The sequence below is a fragment of the Drosophila subobscura genome, chromosome A, assembly GCF_008121235.1.
Source record: "Drosophila subobscura isolate 14011-0131.10 chromosome A, UCBerk_Dsub_1.0, whole genome shotgun sequence".
Classification (NCBI taxonomy): Eukaryota; Metazoa; Arthropoda; class Insecta; order Diptera; family Drosophilidae; genus Drosophila; species Drosophila subobscura.
Genome location: NC_048530.1, coordinates 11,107,333 through 11,125,632, shown reverse-complemented (window position 1 = coordinate 11,125,632; position 18,300 = coordinate 11,107,333). Strand labels below are relative to the sequence as shown.

Genomic DNA, 18,300 nt, shown 5'->3' with positions numbered 1-18,300 from the left:
GCGATGCTTGCTGGCACTGAAAGGTGCCAGCTGAAATCTGTTGAATGTTGCAATCAATTGAAGGATGTCTTTAATGACTATCACAAACAAATGCGTGGCATAATTCTAGCAAAATATTGTAAAGAAAATAACGTTGCAGGGGAACGAGTGAGTCCTCTCCCTTAGAGCGCTGTGTTGCGGCACCCGACGACCATGGCCAGCAGAGCCATGCGAATGTACATGCCGTATTCGGCCTGTCGGAAGTAGGCAGCACGCGGATCCGTATCAAAGTCGCGACTGATCTCGTCCAGACGTGGCAACGGATGCAGCACAATCATCCGCTTTTTGGCCAGCGTCATCAGCTTAGGCGTGACAATAAAGCGACCATGGCACTGCAAGAGCAAAAGAAGCATTCAAATAGATCAGTAAATAAATGGATTATTCTGGGTGCTGGCTTACCTTTTGATACTCCTCCTCGCTGTCGAAGCGCTCGCGTTGTATGCGCGTCATATAGAGGACATCCGTGTCGGCGAGCACCGTCTCGAGGCTGTTGCAGTAGAGCTGCTTAACGCCGCGCTCATTGACAAACTTGGATACCTCTTCTGGCATCTGGAGAGTGTTGGGCGCCACATACTGCAGCGTCACATTGTAGAGGGTGAGGAGACGGGCCAAAGAGTGGACAGTGCGGCCATTCTTCAGATCGCCACACATGGTGATGGTGAGTCCATTGACGGTGCCGATCTCCTCGCGAATGGTGAAAATATCCAGCAGCGCCTGGGTGGGATGCTCGCCAACGCCATCGCCAGCATTGATCACCGGCTTGCGGGAGTACAAGGCGGCACGCTGAAAGGGCAGCAGAGAGTAAGGTAAGATGGCAGGGACTCGGGATCCGTTTTGTATACTTACAGCCACAGCACCGGGCAGGGGATGGCGCAGCACCAGAACATCTGAATAGCTGGCCATCACTTTGATGCTATCCTCCAGGGACTCGCCCTTCTTCACGGACGATGTGAGCTGATCCATGCTGATCACACGGCCGCCCAGTCGTAGCATGGCGGCAGCGAAACTGCACTGGGTCCGTGTGCTCACCTCGTAGAAGACGCTGGCCATGATCTTGCCGCGCAGCAGATCGTCCACCGGCCGGTCCTTGCTCACCCGCGACTTGAGCAGCTGCGCCAGATTGAAGATGTCATTCAGATGATCCTTGCTGAACATGTCCACGGCTAGAATGTGCTTGGACACCAGCGAATGGGCCACCGGATTGGTGCTGGTCTGAGCGTACTGGTTGCTCGCCGCCGCCGCCGTCGCCGCTGATCCCGATCCTGACCCTGACATGGCGGTCCTTTGTAGATAGTCCCGCAGGGTGGTGTTGCTGGAGGAGTCCAGGCGGTGGCGTGGCGACGGGGAGATTGGCCGCAGGAAGTTGTTTGAATTGTTGGCATCGTCCACAAAGTGCACCTTGGCTGCCCCCTCGACAGTCAAGAGGCGGGCGAAGGTGTCATTGGCATCCCTGTCGCTGGGCAACTCTTGTGTGGCCTCGGACAGCAGCTGCTGGGCGCCTTGCTTGGTGCGGACATTCTGCCCGAAGCCAGGCTGAACCAGAACCTGGCCATCGATGAAGGCCACCTCGCCGCGCAGCACGACACGATGGACACGGCCCGTTACCTTGGTGCCCTCGAAGGGCGTCCAGCCGGCCTTGGTCTTCAGTTCGCTGCCCGTGATGGTCCACTCCTCGTCCAGATCGACCTCCACATAGGTGTGCGGCTGCTCGGGCAGATTAAAGATGTTGCGCGGATTGCGGTGCAGCTTCCGTTTGATGTCCTCCATGGTGAGCCGACCCTCGTGCACCGCCTGCAGGAGCAGTGGCAGAATGGTCTCCAGGCCGGGAAAGCCGGGCGGCGGACGCTCCGATCGCTTCTCCTCGAGCGTGTGCGGTGCATGATCGGTGGCAAACACATCGATGTACTCCATGTGCTCCCACAGCGCCTCCTGGTCTTCGGGCGAGCACAGGAGCGGACGCACCTCTGACATTCCCATGCCCAGACGGTCCACATCCTTGGTGCTGAGGAACAAGTGATGCGGACACACCTCGCACGTCACCTTGATGCCCTTCTCCTTGGCGGCCCGAATCAGCTGGATCTCCTCCCGCCTGGCCACATGGCAAATGTGCACATGGCGATCCAGTAGGTGTGCCAGCAGCACCACAGCCGCCATGCTTTGCTTCTCCGCATGGCAAACGATCGGAGCCCGTTTGGGCCAGTGGGAGAGGTGACGCTGCCATGATGTCATATCGCTGAGCCGCAGTGTGCCGTACGTGTCGTTGAGGTACATCTTCAGGCCACAGGCCTGTGTGGCCAGCTCGTGGGCCTGTGCCCAGTTTGCATCGGAGGCGCCCAAATACAGAGCGTAGTCACAGCGGGCACCAAGGCGTGCCAGCTCCTGGAACTGCGCAAATGTCTCCTTGTCCACAATCGAGGGATTGGTGTTGGGCATGGCACAGACGAGGGTCACACCGCCAGCCAAGGCGGCGGCTGTGCCGCTGGCAAAGTCCTCCTTGTGCGTGGCACCCGGCTCCCGCAGATGCACATGGACATCAATGAAGCCCGGCAGCTTGACAATCCGCCGTGAGGTCATGCAATCCGTGTGCGTCTTCATTGCCGGCTGGCCACCCATCAAACGCATCGATTCCACCAGCAATTTGGTGCACTTGACATCCGTGACCAATGGTATGGAATAGTCCACGGCCAGGCGCCGTGTGCGATAGCCATGCGTCATGAAGGACGATACCCTAAGCGATAGTTATGGGAAATTAATGGTTGAGGCAATGCTTGCAGTATTTCCTGCACTCACCTTCTGACTCCACCGCCACTCATGGGCAAATTGATGACCAAATCAAATTGTTTGTTGGCCAGAAATTCGGCCAAATGTCGCAGCTCTCCATTGATGTCGTCCGGTGTTGTCTTATCGAAAGTCCACTGTACGGATTCCACCTGAAGAGAGAGTCGCGAGAATGCATTAGACAGAGAAACAGAGAGAGCGCGTTTTTCAAGGCCAAGAGCGCGTCAGTGCAATCAATTGTTTGCTCTGGCCACACTAAGATATCGCTATTTGCGGTACATGGCGATCCCCCACACCTCCGACAAGAACAGTTATTAGAGCTACGTTACAATGGCACAGTGGGTCGAATGCAGCGTAAACTTTTCGCACAACTTATCGTTTTGCTTTTAACTATTTTGATTAATATTTATTTGTTATTATTATTGTTCTTATTTTAGGTATTTATTAGCAAGTTGAATGCTGGAAAGAGCCATGCTGAAACTTTTGCTTGTTAGTGTAGGTTCACCTTTGGATATTGTTCCCATCATAAATGGTAATTGGTACCAGTGTAGAGGGAAAATACAGATAGGAGACGAGCAGCCGGAAGTGTAGCGTCGTGTCAGAATCAGTCACTTATCTCTGCTCTTGGCTGATGATTGCAATTGTTTGATTGTTGATTGGTGGCGCGATCTTATCAGTGCAAGGGAATGGGAACATCGAACCTGAGCACAGGCACACACACTGGAGCTGTGTCTGTCAGCAAAGAGATCCAGAGACAATCAGCCAGCCAGCCAGCCATGGGTTGCTCCTGCTCAAGGCCATTGGAGTACGACGGCTCCACGCCGAATCCACTGCAGGCGGCTATTGCCGCACAGCCACGCGTCCAGCGGCGACGTCAACAGGAGGAGAAGCGTATGCGTCAGCTGCAGAAACTTCAAAAGCGAAATGCACGCAAGCGACAGGCGAAGCGAGGATCAGGCGGTGACTCATCGGGATCCATACAGCGTCGGCGGGTGAGCGGCAAACAGAATCAGGATTTGGCACTGCAGCTGCGACTGCTGGGCGGCAGCAATGGCAGCAGTGCCACGGAGTGTGTCAGCGCATTGTATGCCCGCACATTGGAGCACCAGCGGGAGGAGCTGCAGCGCACCATCGAGCAGAAGACACTCCAACAGCTGGACAAGGAGCTGCACACGTTCCTGCTCAATCAGCTGCTGCTGGGTCTGCAGTTCTTTGCGCACTTTGATGCCGAAATGGCAGCCATGGATGTGGAGCTGCAAACGCAACGACGTTTGGCCCGTGGCCAATCCCTCACCGAGCACAGTCTGCTGCAGGCGAGCGCCATAGATGTCACTGTGGCCAAGCATCTGCACTTTAAGCCCATGTAGGTGACAAAGTTCCTTCTGCTAGACTCCAACTGATCTCTCTCCCTGTCTTTCTAGAGCTGCCAAGAAGTCGCAGCCTCTGCAGAAGCCTCTGACATATGTGGTGTTCGAGAATGTGGATATATCACGGCCGAATGATGCCAACTACGACTCGATAGCCACACTCTGCAAGGTGTTGCTCGAGTCCGACTATTACACATCCACGCCCTGCCGCTCCGAATATGTGCAGCTCATGGAGCAGTCGCGCTGGATGGGCTATGTGCGACTGAAGCTCCGGGAGCAGGGACAGCCAGGCAGTCCGATTGGGCGTGCCACTGCCGCCAGCAGCGGCGATGAGGGTGATGCGGGCATCTACACGGACGGTGGTGGATCCACCTCTGGCTACAGTTCGGGCAGCTGGCGGGAGGGTGACTACGATCATGTCTACCTGGAGCGCCTCAACACTCTCCGATCCATGGAGGAACTGAGAATGTGCCACGCATCGCCGCTGGAGCGAAACATCCTGCCGGAGGGTTGCGTTTGCCAATTGTCCAGCTGCCTGCCCGCCTGGCTGGAGCAATCCGATGATGAAGATGACAACGAGGAGGAGTCCAGCAATGGGGAGGAGCAGGAGGAGGAAGTCGAACAGGAGGCACCACGTTCCGCGTACGAGACAGTCCAGGTGCTGCGCCAGTATCGCGTGGAACAGCAGCGACGACAGGCACTGCTTCAGCAGAGTTACCTCAGCTCCGAGCAGTTTATGAAGTACTTTGGGGATCTGCTGCGCCAGCAGCTGGCCAGCGAGCTGAACATCTCCGCCTCGTTGCTGGCGACTGCCAGCTATCGGGGCTGCAGCGTCTACACGGACAGGGAGGAGCTGGTGCCGGCCATTCATGTGCACAACGCCTGGCCGGATTGCGCCTTCGAGTTCAATCTGAGGGCTCGTCCGCGTCTCACCAATCTGCACACAGACGAGAAGTTCCAGTGGCCCACGGAGCAGATGAGGAATCGCATACGCTCTTTTGGCTTCCATGTGGTGCCAGTGGGCTATGCGCCGAAGCATTCACGGAACCCATTTCGGGCGCTCGAGTGGCGCATTGTCTTCCCGCAGGCGGAGCAGTTTCTGGAGCGCCAGCTGACGTCCATGCAGCTGAAGGTGTTCCTGCTGATGAAGGTGCTGGTGCGCACCTTTGTGAGCGACAAGTGCCAGGCGATGGGCAGTCTGGTGGAGCAGCTGCGCGCTCATCTCTTCTGGCAGTGCGAGCGGCACAGCAACGACTGGCCCGAGGAGTTTCTCGGCGAGCGGCTGCTGCGCTTTGTGCGCTCCTTTGACGACTGCCTCGCCCGTAAGCATCTCAGCGATTACTTCATCGAGCGGCGGAATCTGTTCGAGCATGTCCCAGAGGATGCCCTCATGGAGCTGCGCTCCATCATGGCCGGCATTGCCGAGCAGCCGCTCCTCCACCTCGTGCAGGCACTGCGCAGTCTCGAGCATGCGCCCGACTTCTATCCCAAGCTGGACTACAAGCGGCTGCTGGATAACTTCTTCTGCCAGGACTACCTGCAGCTGCACAGCTGGGGTAGATTCTATCGCAGCACTTCCAGCACGGAACACTTCCAGCAGCAGCAGCAGCAGCAGCAGGTGGATGAGGAGCAGCAGCAGCAGGAACGACCAGAGGTGACCGATGCCCGTGGGTTGCTGGGCATGCCGCAGCATCAGGAGCGCTCACGGGGCAAGCTGCGTCGCAAGACCCAAATGCTGCAAGCCTCACACCAGCAGCTACAGTTGGCCGATCAGCGGCGTTCCTCGCTGGACTCCTCGATGATGGACATGTCCATGCAGCTGCTGCTGTCGCGCTCCTGCAGCGTGCAGGACACTCCACACTCGCAGTCCGCGGCGCAGGCGGGGCCGCAGCTGAACAACGGCCTGGAGATACTGCGGCGCACCAATCTGTTGGAGCTGCTGATCGATCATCTGCTGGCGATGCTGGCCAGGGCCACACAATTTGGCAATCGGCTGCACGCGGAGCTCTACTTGGAGCAGGCACAGCGGCTGTGCCGACTGTACCAGCAGCTCGGCTGCTCTCAGAATGCCCAGCACTATGTGGAGGAGCTGGTGCAGGCGTCTGCAGGCATCGAGCGGATGTCCGTGGCCGGTGCGGAGACGCCGCCTGCCCTGCCACGACGCAGCTTCTCGGGTTCGGAACATCGTTCGTCGGTGACTCCCAAGCAGCGTCGCAAATCCCTCAAATTCATGGAGCATGTCGTGCAGATACATTCACCCGATGCCATGTCCAGGCAGGTTCTGCCTCTGCCTCTGCCTCACCACACGGCGCCTGGCATTCTGAAGGGAAACACACAGCCCAAGCCCGAGATAGCCCTGATAGAAGAACCCGCTCAGACAGTGCCCAGTGCCACGGAGAGCATCCTTTCACTCAACACTCTGCTGCAGCGCCTCAACGTGGATCCAGACAGACTACAGACCCTCAACAACAAGACGGAACAGGTGCTACAGACGCTGGCCCCGTCGGAGACGAAGCGCGACGAGCTGCGCGACATTCTCAAGCGCAACACGCAAAAGATCAGGGAGGCCTTCAATTGAATTCATTCATCGCCACTCAAAGATAAGACCCATCCGAGGACTCGAGGACTCGAGTACCTTGAGCCACTAAAAACCATTTGACGCTTGTGCACTTAGAGATAATATTAGAGGGTAAATTCGTTGGATTTTGGAATGAAATTAAAGTTAAGCCATGGACAAGGCACTAACTGCCTCTGCTGCAAGTCTCTTTCTTGCAAATTTCAAATCAAATTAAATCAAACTGTAGCCAGATCTTTCGATGCATGGCTGCTGAGCCCAAACCCAACCTCTTCGCTCGTGAAATTATCATTTTAGCACTCACATCGACGCCATGTTCCGCATAGAAGTCGCCAGTGCCCATGGAGGCGTACAGCTTGTAGCCCATCTTGGCCAGATCTCGTATGGATGGAAGCAGTTCCATTTTGTGCTGCGCAGCAGGCCGAGGAAAAATTCGATAAATAAAGAAGGAAATTGCAGCATAAAAGCAAATGCTTACCTTGAAGCTACCGACGGAGAGGAGCACGGCATTCTTGGGTATCTGAAAGCCAGTGGACATCATGGCCTTGAGGTAGGCCTCGTAGCGATTGTCGCCAAAGCCGGCCACCTCGCCGGTGGAGGCCATCTCCACGCCCAGCTGGACATCGGCACCCGCCAGGCGGGAGAAGCTGAATTGCGGCACCTTCACACCGACCTTGCCCACACCATGAAGCACATCGATGGGCTCCACCTCCATGCCGACAATGGCTCTGGTGGCCGTGGCGACAAAGTCATGATCGAGCGTCTTCGAGACGAAGGGGAATGAACGCGAGACGCGCACATTGCACTCGATGACCTTTAGTTCGTTGTTCTTGGCAATGAGCTGCATGTTGAAGGGTCCGGTGACATCCAGCAGACTGGCCAGGGCGCAGGTGATGCGCTTGATGGCCTCCAGTGTCTCCGCGTTAAGATCTTGCGGCGGTGTGACCAGCGTGGCATCGCCTGAGTGAACGCCAGCATTCTCCACATGCTCCGAGACGGCCATGCAGAGGATCTGACCATCGGCGGCCACAGCATCCACGTCGATCTCCTTGGCCTCGGTGAGGAACTTGGATATGACCACCGGATGCTCGCGACTCACCTCCGAGGCGGCGTTCAGATATGTCTCCAGATCCTGATTGGAGTAGGCCACATTCATGGCCGCGCCGGACAGGACATACGATGGCCGCACCAGGCAGGGATAGCCCACCTCCTCGCAGAACTCGATGGCCGACTTGAGGTTGGTCAGCTCCTTCCAGCGCGGCTGCAGGATGCCCTTTCGATCGAGCATGCGAGAGAACTTGAAACGATTCTCGGCACAGTCAATGGAGTCCGGGGAAGTGCCCAGAACCTTGGCCTGCTGCCTGTGCAGATCCATGGCAATGTTATTGGGCAGCTGGCCGCCCATCGAGAGGATGATGCCCTCCGAGGATTCCAGTTCGTAGATGTCCATCACCACCTCAAAGCTGATCTCCTCGAAGTACAGCCGGTCGCACATGTCGTAGTCGGTGGAGACCGTCTCCGGATTGTAGTTGATCATTATGGTAGGCTTCTGCAGCTTGCGCAGCTCCCGCAGGCAGCCGACGGCACACCAGTCGAACTCCACCGAGGAGCCAATGCGATAGACGCCCGAGCCCACGACAATGATGTGTCCGCCGGGGAACTCCACGTCATGCTCGATGCCGTGATAGGTCGTGTACAGATAATTTGTGCTCGCTGGCCACTCGCCGGCCACGGTGTCGATCTGCTTCACAAATGGACGAATGCCCAGCTCGTGACGCTGCTGGCGGACCACTAGCTCTGTGCTTTTGGTTGCCTTCGCCACCTGCTTGTCGGAGAAGCCCAGACGCTTGGCCTTCAGCAGCTGATCGATGCCCAGCTGCCTGGGCGTGGCATTGAGACGCTTGAGATGGTGGTAGTACAATATGATTCGTTCCAGCTTGTGCAGGAACCACTGATCGATGTTGGTCAGTTGATGCAACTCCTGGATGTCCATGCCCCTGGCCAGGGCAGCGGCCAAGAAGAAGGGCCGCTTATCGGTGGGCTCCGACAACTGATCTGCGAGCTGCTGCTCATCCACGACCACAACGTCCGCATCGAAGCCCAGCACATCGCTGTCAACCATGCGTAGGGCCTTCTGGAAGGCCTCCTCGAAGCTGCGCCCAATGGACATCACCTCGCCCACGCTCTTCATGGAGCTGCCGATGTGCTTGCTGACGCGCGTGAATTTGGCCAGATCCCAGCGCGGTATCTTCACCACACAGTAGTCGAGGGAGGGCTCAAAGCAGGCCGTCGTATTGCCCGTCACCGAGTTCTTGATCTCCGTCAGGGGCAGCCCCAACGCCAGCTTGGCGGCCACGTAGGCCAGGGGATAGCCGGTGGCTTTGCTGGCCAGCGCCGAGCTGCGCGACAGTCGCGCGTTCACCTCAATGATGTAGAACTGCTCCGAGTGGGGGCACAGCGCATACTGGATGTTGCACTCCCCGACAACGCCCAGATGCCGGATGACCTTCAGGGCGGTGTTGCGCAGCATTTGATACTCCCGATCCGAGAGGGTCTGCGAGGGTGCCACCACAATGCTCTCGCCCGTGTGAATGCCCAGCGGATCAAAGTTCTCCATGTTGCAGACGGTGATGCAGTTGTCGAAGGCATCGCGCACCACCTCGTACTCGACCTCCTTCCAGCCTTTCAGTGACTTGTCCACAATCAGCTGGCTGGAGTGGGCCAGCGCCTGTTGGGCCAGGCTCTCCAGCTCCTGTTCGTTGTTGGCGAAGCCAGAGCCCAGGCCGCCCAGCGAGAAGGCGGCCCTGGCCATCACTGGATAGCCGAGACGTCCGGCCGCCTCCAGGGCTTCGGCCACCGAATATACGGCCTCCGATGGCGCCACCTGCTCCCCAATATCGTTGACACGCTGTGCGAAAAGCTTACGGTCCTCCGTTTCGATGATCGACTGAATGGGCGTGCCCAGAATGCGTACATTGTACTTGGCAAAGACGCCAGCGCGGTCCAGTTCCACGCCGCAGTTGAGGGCCGTCTGGCCGCCAAAGGTGAGCAGCACACCGTTGGGCCGTTCCGATTTAATTACCTCCTCCACGTAGTGCGGTGTGAGGGGCAGGAAATAGCACTTGTCTGCCATTCCCTTTGAGGTCTGCACCGTGGCGATGTTTGGATTGATGAGCACCGTCTGGATGCCGCACTCGCGCATCGCCTTGATCGCCTGCGAGCCGGAGTAATCGAATTCGCCCGCCTGGCCAATGGACAGGCCGCCAGAGCCCAGGATGAGCACCTTGCGCGGCTTTGGCTGGACGGGCACATGCTTGGCGGGACGCAGTCGTCGCGCTATCAGCTCCGGCACACTCAGCTGGGGATTGCTGATGGATTCCATAAAGACATCGAAGAGGAATTCAGTGTCGCAGGGTCCGGCATGGTGCTCCGGATGGAATTGCACTGAGAAGTAGGGCTTGGAGCGGTGGACAATGCCCTCGTTGGTGCCGTCATTGGCATTCACAAAGAGCTCCTCCCAGTCGCCGGGTAGATCCTGCAGATCCACTGCATAGCCATGGTTCTGTGAGGTCATCAGACAGCGGCCGGTGGCGCGGTGCAGGCAGGGCAGATTGTGGCCACGATTGCCGTACTTCATCTTGTAGGTGGAGCAGCCAATGGCCTTGGCCAGCAGTTGGTGGCCCAGGCAGATGCCAAAGATGGGCTTCGTGCCGGCCTGAATGACGCGTCGCACCTGCTGAACAATTGAGTCGCAGCTCTCCGGATTGCCGGGCCCGTTGGAGAGGAAGAGGGCATCGTACTCGTCGTCCTTAAGCTCAGAGCTCCATGGCAGCAACTGCACGGAGGCGCCACGCTGCAGCAGACAACGCAGCTGATTGAGCTTCAGGCCGCAGTCGATGATTGCGATTCGCGGACCCTTGCCACTCTTGACATCTCCGAAGACCATCCTCTGCTGCACACTGCACTCCTGGGCCAGATTACGGCTGTTTGGGTCCTCGAATATCAGCTTGGTGGGCCCCTCCTTTGGGGCCTCGTACACTATGCGACCCAGAAGGCTGCCCTGCTCGCGCAGCTTTTTGGTGAGGGCGCGTGTGTCCACGCCACTGATGCCGGGCACCTTGTGCTGATGCAGCCACTTGGGCAGCGTCTGAGAGCTGCGCCAGTGCCAGGCGCACTCGGCCACTTCGCCCACCACAAGGGCGGTGGCCTGGACGGCGCCCTTGAGCCACTCAAAGTGCTTGGGCAGGCCGTGTTCGTCCTCCTCCTCGCCGGGTACTCCGTAGTTACCAATTAGCGGGTAGGTCAGCACCAGAATCTGTCCACTGTACGAGCGATCTGTCAGCGCCTCTGTATAGCCGACCATGCCCGTCTGGAAGACAACCTCGCCGCCCACGACCTCATCTTTGGCCACATGGCCGAAGGACAGGCCCGGCATGACAGTGCCATCCTCCAGTACCAGATAACAGTCAACTTGTCGCATCTTTATCCTGTATCCTGCATCCACAGAAGATATAGAGAGTGAGAGAAAGAGATTTGTTAAAAATAGTTCCACAGCAAACGAGGAGGAGCATTGTGATACGCGCTGAAACGCGTCACAACTTTTATACCCGTTACTCAGTCGAACGGGGATTTCGCTTCTACATATAATATACTCCTTAACTCTTTGTGTACTGGGTATAAAAAAAATGTATATACGCACTTGAGAATTACATACATATGTATGTACATATATGTATCTATTTATTTGTGGGAATATTCTGAAAGAGCAAATAGATATTTTCTTTAACAAGTATCTAGTCATTCCGATCCAGAACAGATTTGTATACATTTATACGGTTACACTATACTCCTTCTACTCGACAAGTGCAGGGTAGCTAGAGTACCGTTTAACTTAAAATCAAACGCGCGATTGTCATCACACACACACGCAAATGCACACAAGAAACTCTCTCACGCACTTTTGTCTGCACCTATCTCTGTCGCACTTGTTTGTTTTGCTATGTCTGGCGGCAACATGTTGCTTGCGGTTGTGGGAGTGGGACTATGTGTTTCTTTTCACTCTACGATCAGCGCCTTATCACAATATTTAAAACTTTAGACAGTTTAAAAACACTGCCACGACATGCGTGGAGATTTTTGTTAAATCGAAAATTAACCAAAATAAATTGGAACATGCGTGGAGAGATTTTGTCAACCCAAAACTACCCAACATAATAAAAAAGAACTGAATTCAATTAAACGCTTCGATGTTTACCACAATATTCCACTGCTTGTGCGAGTGTGTGGATGCGCACGTGTGAAGAAGTTGAACTTGAAACCGGTTCATACCCTAACAAAGTACAGAAAATGCGAAATCCAATGCGTATTTTAAGTATGTTCAATTCATACCACAAATGTCTTCATTATGAATAAAATCTTTTAAATTTTGCGGTATATTCCTTGGCTTTTTAGATGCACTCACACAGACGACACTTTCGTATACAGAAGCTTCCGATGCAGCCTGCAGTTGTAGTTGTAGATGGAGAGCACGTGTACACGTGTGTGATAAAGCTTTTTAGTGGTACTGCCTCACTTGATGTCCAATCAATGTTGTATTTATAGCGCTACGAAAACTTGATTTGTGTGGCATTTAATGCCGCTTGCCGCTTATATTTATATCAATTAACCAAAGGGTAGGAACTATATGGCGCAGCAAAGCAACCAAATTCGCCGCCTAAGTTGTTTTCTTCTTCTTGTTGAGCTCCACTCGGGTTGGAGAGAGAGAGAGAGAGAGACATTGCGAGAGAGTGCCTAACGCGTGGCCAGAAAATGATTAACGCGTTCTCAAAATACTTCAACCGCGCTTTGGACATTTCAAAGTCAAAGCTTGCATTATTTACTTATTTACTTGACAAAGTTGAATGCAATTGCATATTACACTCAACTCTATGAAGCTGTTGGAACTAAGGTCTTAAGTTTGACTAGTTCTAGTTATATTTTGTTTTTTATTTTAGTTCCCAAAGTCCCGAAGAAAAGGACGGACGGGACTTACTCTGAGGGGCATCCGTTTCTTATGCAGCTCCTGCTTCATGTTTGCCTGTAGACTTTATAGGATGTGCTGCAGTGTGTGAGCGTTGTACATGCCACAAACGAAATCTCATCAACGCGAAGGCTGTGGACAACGGAAGGCCATTAGGTAATATTATTAAAACGCATATTACCTTGCCCTGAGTAATACCAGCCACTGGTTAAATTAATTATATAGACGCTAAACACAATAACTTAAGTTAATGTAAGCTTTAAAAAAAAATACACAATAAAGGTTTTAAGCTAAGCTTTTGTTATCTAATGAGACTACAATATTTTTCAGGGCGCTGTAATTCGTTTCTTCAAATACAGATATTTCTACCTGTTGATGCTTATACTCAGCTGCAGGCTTTACAATGGATTTATATTTTTAATACTGAGCAAAATACACATTTAGCCGGCGATAGCATTGTCGATAGGCAATACAGCTGGTCTCTCAGTGCTGTAAAACGGGTTTGAACCAGAGCTGCTAAACCATCGATACATCGCCATTTCCAGCGAAATCTTTAAAATAATTATATGAAACATTTACAAAGTGGTAGACAACTAAATAAACTCAATGCTTTTGAGTTTCCATTATAGTGGTTGATACTTTATTATTATTCACCTTATTTCTCAAACGATATGGCAATGGCCGACAAAAGACCGTCGATCTATCGTACAGTTTTAAACTGTCGGTACTATCGGCCACTTTCCAGGCTTTTGCAGCACCAATTGGAACAGCTGTTTTCTGTTTACACAATTAAAAAAAAACAAAATGTTTCCAATATAAATCATATTTGTTCCGTTTAAGTAAGAAGATATACGGAACTGATGATATGTTAAAGGTGCAGTGTAGCCGAAAACCTCCGCCAGATGGCTGGAAACTGATAGAGTCCACACCGGTGGAGGTTGAGCAGCAAATGCGGGAAGGTAAGCCAGCTGCTTTTATATCTGCAAAGCGAAAGAGTGAGAGAGAGAAGGGAGAGAGAGCGTTGAAAAACGGTAAAAGTGTATGTTTATTTACAGGCGAAACGGAATCTCTTTGACCCAGATTCAAGAGACGCGCAACATGTACAAACTGTTTTACCGCCGTAAAACCATCAACTGGGAGCTCTGCGACTATTGCCTGCGGGAGAGGATCGCCGACAGCAATCTGGCAGAAATCCGGCTACGAGAACCGTTACTGCCTACTTTGCAAGCAGACACTCGTCAACTGCATTTATCGTGTGACCAAATCCCGGCTTGAGGAGGGACGCTTTGCGGTATTCGGACTAATGCCCATCGGTCCCTCCAGCCACCTGTAGATTTAGGATGTACATACCTACATGTGTAAGTATACCCGGTACTCGAAGAGTAAATAGGGTATTTTGTATTTGAACTCGAAAGCGGATGTACATCCATAGAGTATACATATTGTTGTAGATGAAAGATTTAGAAAAAATGTAAAATATAAAATTCGAAAATAATCATAAGGTTAAATTTGATTGAGTACCGGGAATACAATATGTGATGCGTACGAATGCGTCGCACAACGTTCCTCATCGCCTTTGTATACGAATGTTGTGGCTGATTTATGCGTAAGTTGTGCCCCGATGGCCAATAGCTATTAGCACACTGTTAGACAGAGACACCACTCAAACAGAAAAAGCGAGAGAGAGAGAGAGAGAGATTTGGGAAATGAAAGCGTACAAAAAATTAAGCGTACCATTTATACGATTTTGAAAATGATGAGAAACCAAAACTAAACGAGATTTGCCTGCCGGCCTGCCTGCGTCTTCACTGCTGTAAATTATCCAACGCAAATCCCAAATTGGGGTCACCTATCTGCTGGGCACACTCCCCCCAGTGGCCCCCAGCTACGCCCGCAGAAATTGCATGTACATAGATTTTAATTTAATGCCTGGAACAATTTATTACTGCGCTGACATAATTCAAACTCAATGGCGTTGGGGATGCGGCCGGTGGCAGTGGCAGTGGCGGTGGCGTCTCCACGATGAGCACGTTGCCTTTATGGCCGTATTTATGGCCCTGGCTCCCTCATTCCCCCATTCTACCATTTTATTTCATTCTTTTCGAGTTTGGGAATTGTCAGGCTTCAAGTGCTCGTTGGACATGGACATGGGACAACGTCTGGGTCGATGCTGTGCCCGGGTGTTTGGGTCTAGTCTATATTGGGAATGTCCACTGGGGATTTGTGCGAAAATGATTATAAATCGTTTTTTAATTATACTTGTCGTCATATTTTCTCATTTTCCGTTTTCCGCTTCCGAAATAGAATCCTATCCATCGCAGACACACATTGTGCGACAATTTTATTATTCAAATCCTAATATTGTTGTCCAGCACAGAGTCTGGGTACGTCTGCCACTGACAGCTTGCCCCAAATACCCAAGTGATGAAGAGATTTCAAACAAGCGGAATGGCTACAATATCTGCTAGAGTCTCGACGAAGAGGTACCCGCCAAATTTTTGTTTGAACTGATTCCTCCGTAATCGGATGATCGGTTTCAATCCGCTTCGGCAAAGCGCAGTTTACGCGTTAATCGTTGATTTCGGAGCACTCAATTGTAAATTAGCATCTTGAAGGATTTCCATGTTGTAGATTCGGCTTGCTGGATCATGGGTTTATCCCCGATCACCTCAAAACCGGGTTAACGAACCTCTTTTGCTGGGCTGTTAATTTAATTATACAACGGTCTGTGCCAACAAGCCGCAACATGTCCGCTGATTTCTAAAATAATAATGGCTACCTACCGTCCGAGGGGCCAGAGGTTGCCAATTGCAGGTAGACAGCCTTATCGATGGGCTCTTATCGCTGAACGGTGGGATTATCCCGTCGGAGTCGAAGTTTCTGCAAGTGTTGGCAGTTGACCTTTGGACCTTATTATGAACGGCTTGTCCGTTATGCACATTTCAGCAATTTACAGCTATCTACATATGTCTGCACACGATTCATACATAAGTACATAAATATGTGCATATGTACATACATACATATGTTTGTATACGCTGATATTACGGCTGGCTGTTGTTCCCGTTAATCTTCTTCTCTTCTGTTGCTCTGCTTCGCTGTTGCTGCTTACCTGCTGTTGGCTTGCTGTTAACGTGTGGATGCTTTTACTGTTGCTCTGCTGTTCTGGCGCTGCTGTTGTTTTGCTGTTAGTCACTGCTTATTTCAATGTGCTGCTGATATTCCGGCTGGCAGTTGTTCCCGTTAATCTTCTTCTCTTCTGTTGCTCTGCTTCGCTATCGCTGCCTTTCTGCTGTTGACTCGCTGTTAACGTGCTCTGTTGCTCTGCTGTTGCTCTGCTGTTCTGCAGCTGCAGTTGTTTTGCTGTTACATACATATGTATGTAAATGTCTACATCACCTATTTCTAGTGTTCGTTCGGCAAACAACTCTTTTTTTTGAGTTCAAAATTTTCAGTAACTTTTTATAATATTCAACACAAAACTGAAGTATCTGGTCAATGCGGACTCATCTCTGCGACCAACCAATTTCGCTGTAGCGATTAAATATTAAAAAAAAATAAATGTCTACATGTGCAAACATAAAATGGATACCTGCCAGAACGCATTAGCTGAAGTTCCTTAAAAATATTGGCAGCCCTCGGTTGAGGCGTCGCCGCAATCCCTAACGCTGATCCCTTTGTTTACATCGACGGTGGCGAACCCATCGCTGGATACCAGGTAGGCGGCACACCCCAAGAAAAACAAGATCATAAAAGTCTCAGTCGCCCAGGCGGGGTGGCGGCCATTCATGAACAGACCTGCAGCGCTGTGGCCGTGGCCACCCAGCTACCTGTTTTCTATAAAAGCGAGGCGTGACCGACTGAGGGGCAGCACACGCCTTGCACATCTCGACGAGAGCACACGACACACGAGAGACACACCCAAAGCCATGGAACAGAGCCAACTCTATTTGCATAAATTCTACGCCCAGGCCATCCCAAGGCCCCTCCTAGTCGCCAGCCCTGGCCTTCATCATCCGCAGACCGGCAGAGCTGCGGCCACGCAACAACAGCCCGAGCATATTGACGAGCTGGTGGCTCTGGAACTGCAGCACCTGAAGACTCACTACGCCGACGAGGAGCAACGATATGTGGACCAGATGCTGCTCGCGAATCCCATTGTGGTGGAGCGACGGGCACAGCCCAAGCCGGAGACAACATCCCCGACAGAGGCAACCAGACGAGTGGCAACACCCTCGCCCGCACCCGCACCCACGCCGACACCCACACCCACAATGCCCAGCAGTCGTCACGACACGCAGCGTCAGAGAGCCGAGTCCTGCCGCAAGTCGCGCTACAACAACAAAATCAAGAAGGCCAAACTGCGCTTCCGGCACAAGTTCGTCAGCAGCCAGCTGACGGAGAGCGTCGGCGTGCTGGACCACATGCGGGAGGTGATTGCCCAGGCGGAGGCGCAGCTGCTGGCGCGTGGCTTCAACCTGGGCGCCCTGGAACGCATGCGCAGCAATTTCGGTATAGATCGGTCCATGACAACGGCCATGGACCAGTGACTCCATGACTCCCTTCACCTCTACCTTAAGACACTTAAGAATTTTTTTTTTGGAACTTGTTAATTTTTCGATTGATAGCATAAATATTATTACTATTTAAACCAATTACAAATATTGTAAATAAACATGTTAACAGAAACGAAATTCAATGGTGTTTTTTTTTGGTTATTTCGGAACGGAAACCTTACTTGGAATGCATCATGAAGGATCCCTGGCGTTCTTTTTCCACATAAAGAGTTGAGCAAAGAGTTAAAGAAGGGACTCGAGAGGCATTCCACGCTTCTATTCATGAAGAAAATGCTAGACTTTGTCTGCCAATATCGATGGTCTGCTGCTCTTTGATGTTTCCCATTGATTTTGATGCGCCATTCGCGAGCAATTCTTTACACAATTAGAGAGAAGGATCGTCTTGCAACTAAAGCTGCAGCTTGAAAGTGCTGTACCATTTGGAGATGTTCAGTGTCTTGGATTGTGTATTTATTGTTAGTTATTACAACAAATTCGACAACATTTGGAGTCAATGATGGTTGCTTTCAGTTTGAGTTGAACGCTTAAGCGACTCCCCTCGAGCTGCATGTTTTGTATTTCAGCAGAAGGTAATCCCATTGGCATGTCACTCAGCCTGGTTAAGTTCAGTTCATTTGCTCCGACATGATTGCACTCTGATTTCACCATGCAGCACGATAGCTCCTCTGTGGCCCAAACCCACTGCTGTTCGATTTGTTAAGTTCAATTTTGTTGACTAGTGCTTCTTATTTTCTTTTCTGCTGTTTCTCCTTTTTTTCGCTCGCGAGCAATTTGCGTTGCCAAAAGAAGTAAATGCAATGGAAGCAATGGCTTTTGGGGTGGGCGAAGCGAATGCGAATGCGGATGCGAATGCGAGTGGGATTGTGGCTGCCTGTCTCTGTCATTTAGTGATGGCTGCGAACCAAGGATATTGCCGGCAGATAAAGAGCCACTGGCTTATCGAGA

The 18,300-nt window shown here is 52.3% G+C and overlaps 3 protein-coding genes across 3 annotated transcripts; 2 read left to right on the top strand and 1 right to left on the bottom strand.

The window, feature by feature from the left end:
• Nucleotides 1-45: 45 nt before the first annotated feature.
• On the bottom strand, nt 46-12,508 carry LOC117903305 (CAD protein). The gene is made up of 7 exons (XM_034815237.1): nt 12,221-12,508; nt 7,238-11,253; nt 7,064-7,168; nt 2,830-2,969; nt 886-2,767; nt 439-822; nt 46-371 (listed from the first exon to the last, which is right to left on the bottom strand). Exons 2-7 carry the CDS (start codon nt 11,237-11,239, stop codon nt 162-164), a joined length of 6,723 nt encoding a protein of 2,240 aa, XP_034671128.1. The 5' UTR covers nt 11,240-11,253; nt 12,221-12,508; the 3' UTR covers nt 46-161.
• On the top strand, nt 3,360-6,935 carry LOC117903306. Its single transcript, XM_034815238.1, has 2 exons — nt 3,360-4,180; nt 4,239-6,935. The coding sequence occupies exons 1-2, from the start codon at nt 3,504-3,506 to the stop codon at nt 6,760-6,762; spliced, it is 3,201 nt and encodes a 1,066-aa protein (XP_034671129.1). The 5' UTR covers nt 3,360-3,503; the 3' UTR covers nt 6,763-6,935.
• Nucleotides 12,509-16,664: 4,156 nt separating the features above from the next.
• LOC117895581 (protein sisterless A) lies at nt 16,665-17,401 on the top strand. Its single transcript, XM_034803316.1, has one exon. The coding sequence runs from the start codon at nt 16,708-16,710 to the stop codon at nt 17,326-17,328; it is 621 nt and encodes a 206-aa protein (XP_034659207.1). The 5' UTR covers nt 16,665-16,707; the 3' UTR covers nt 17,329-17,401.
• Nucleotides 17,402-18,300: the final 899 nt, after the last annotated feature.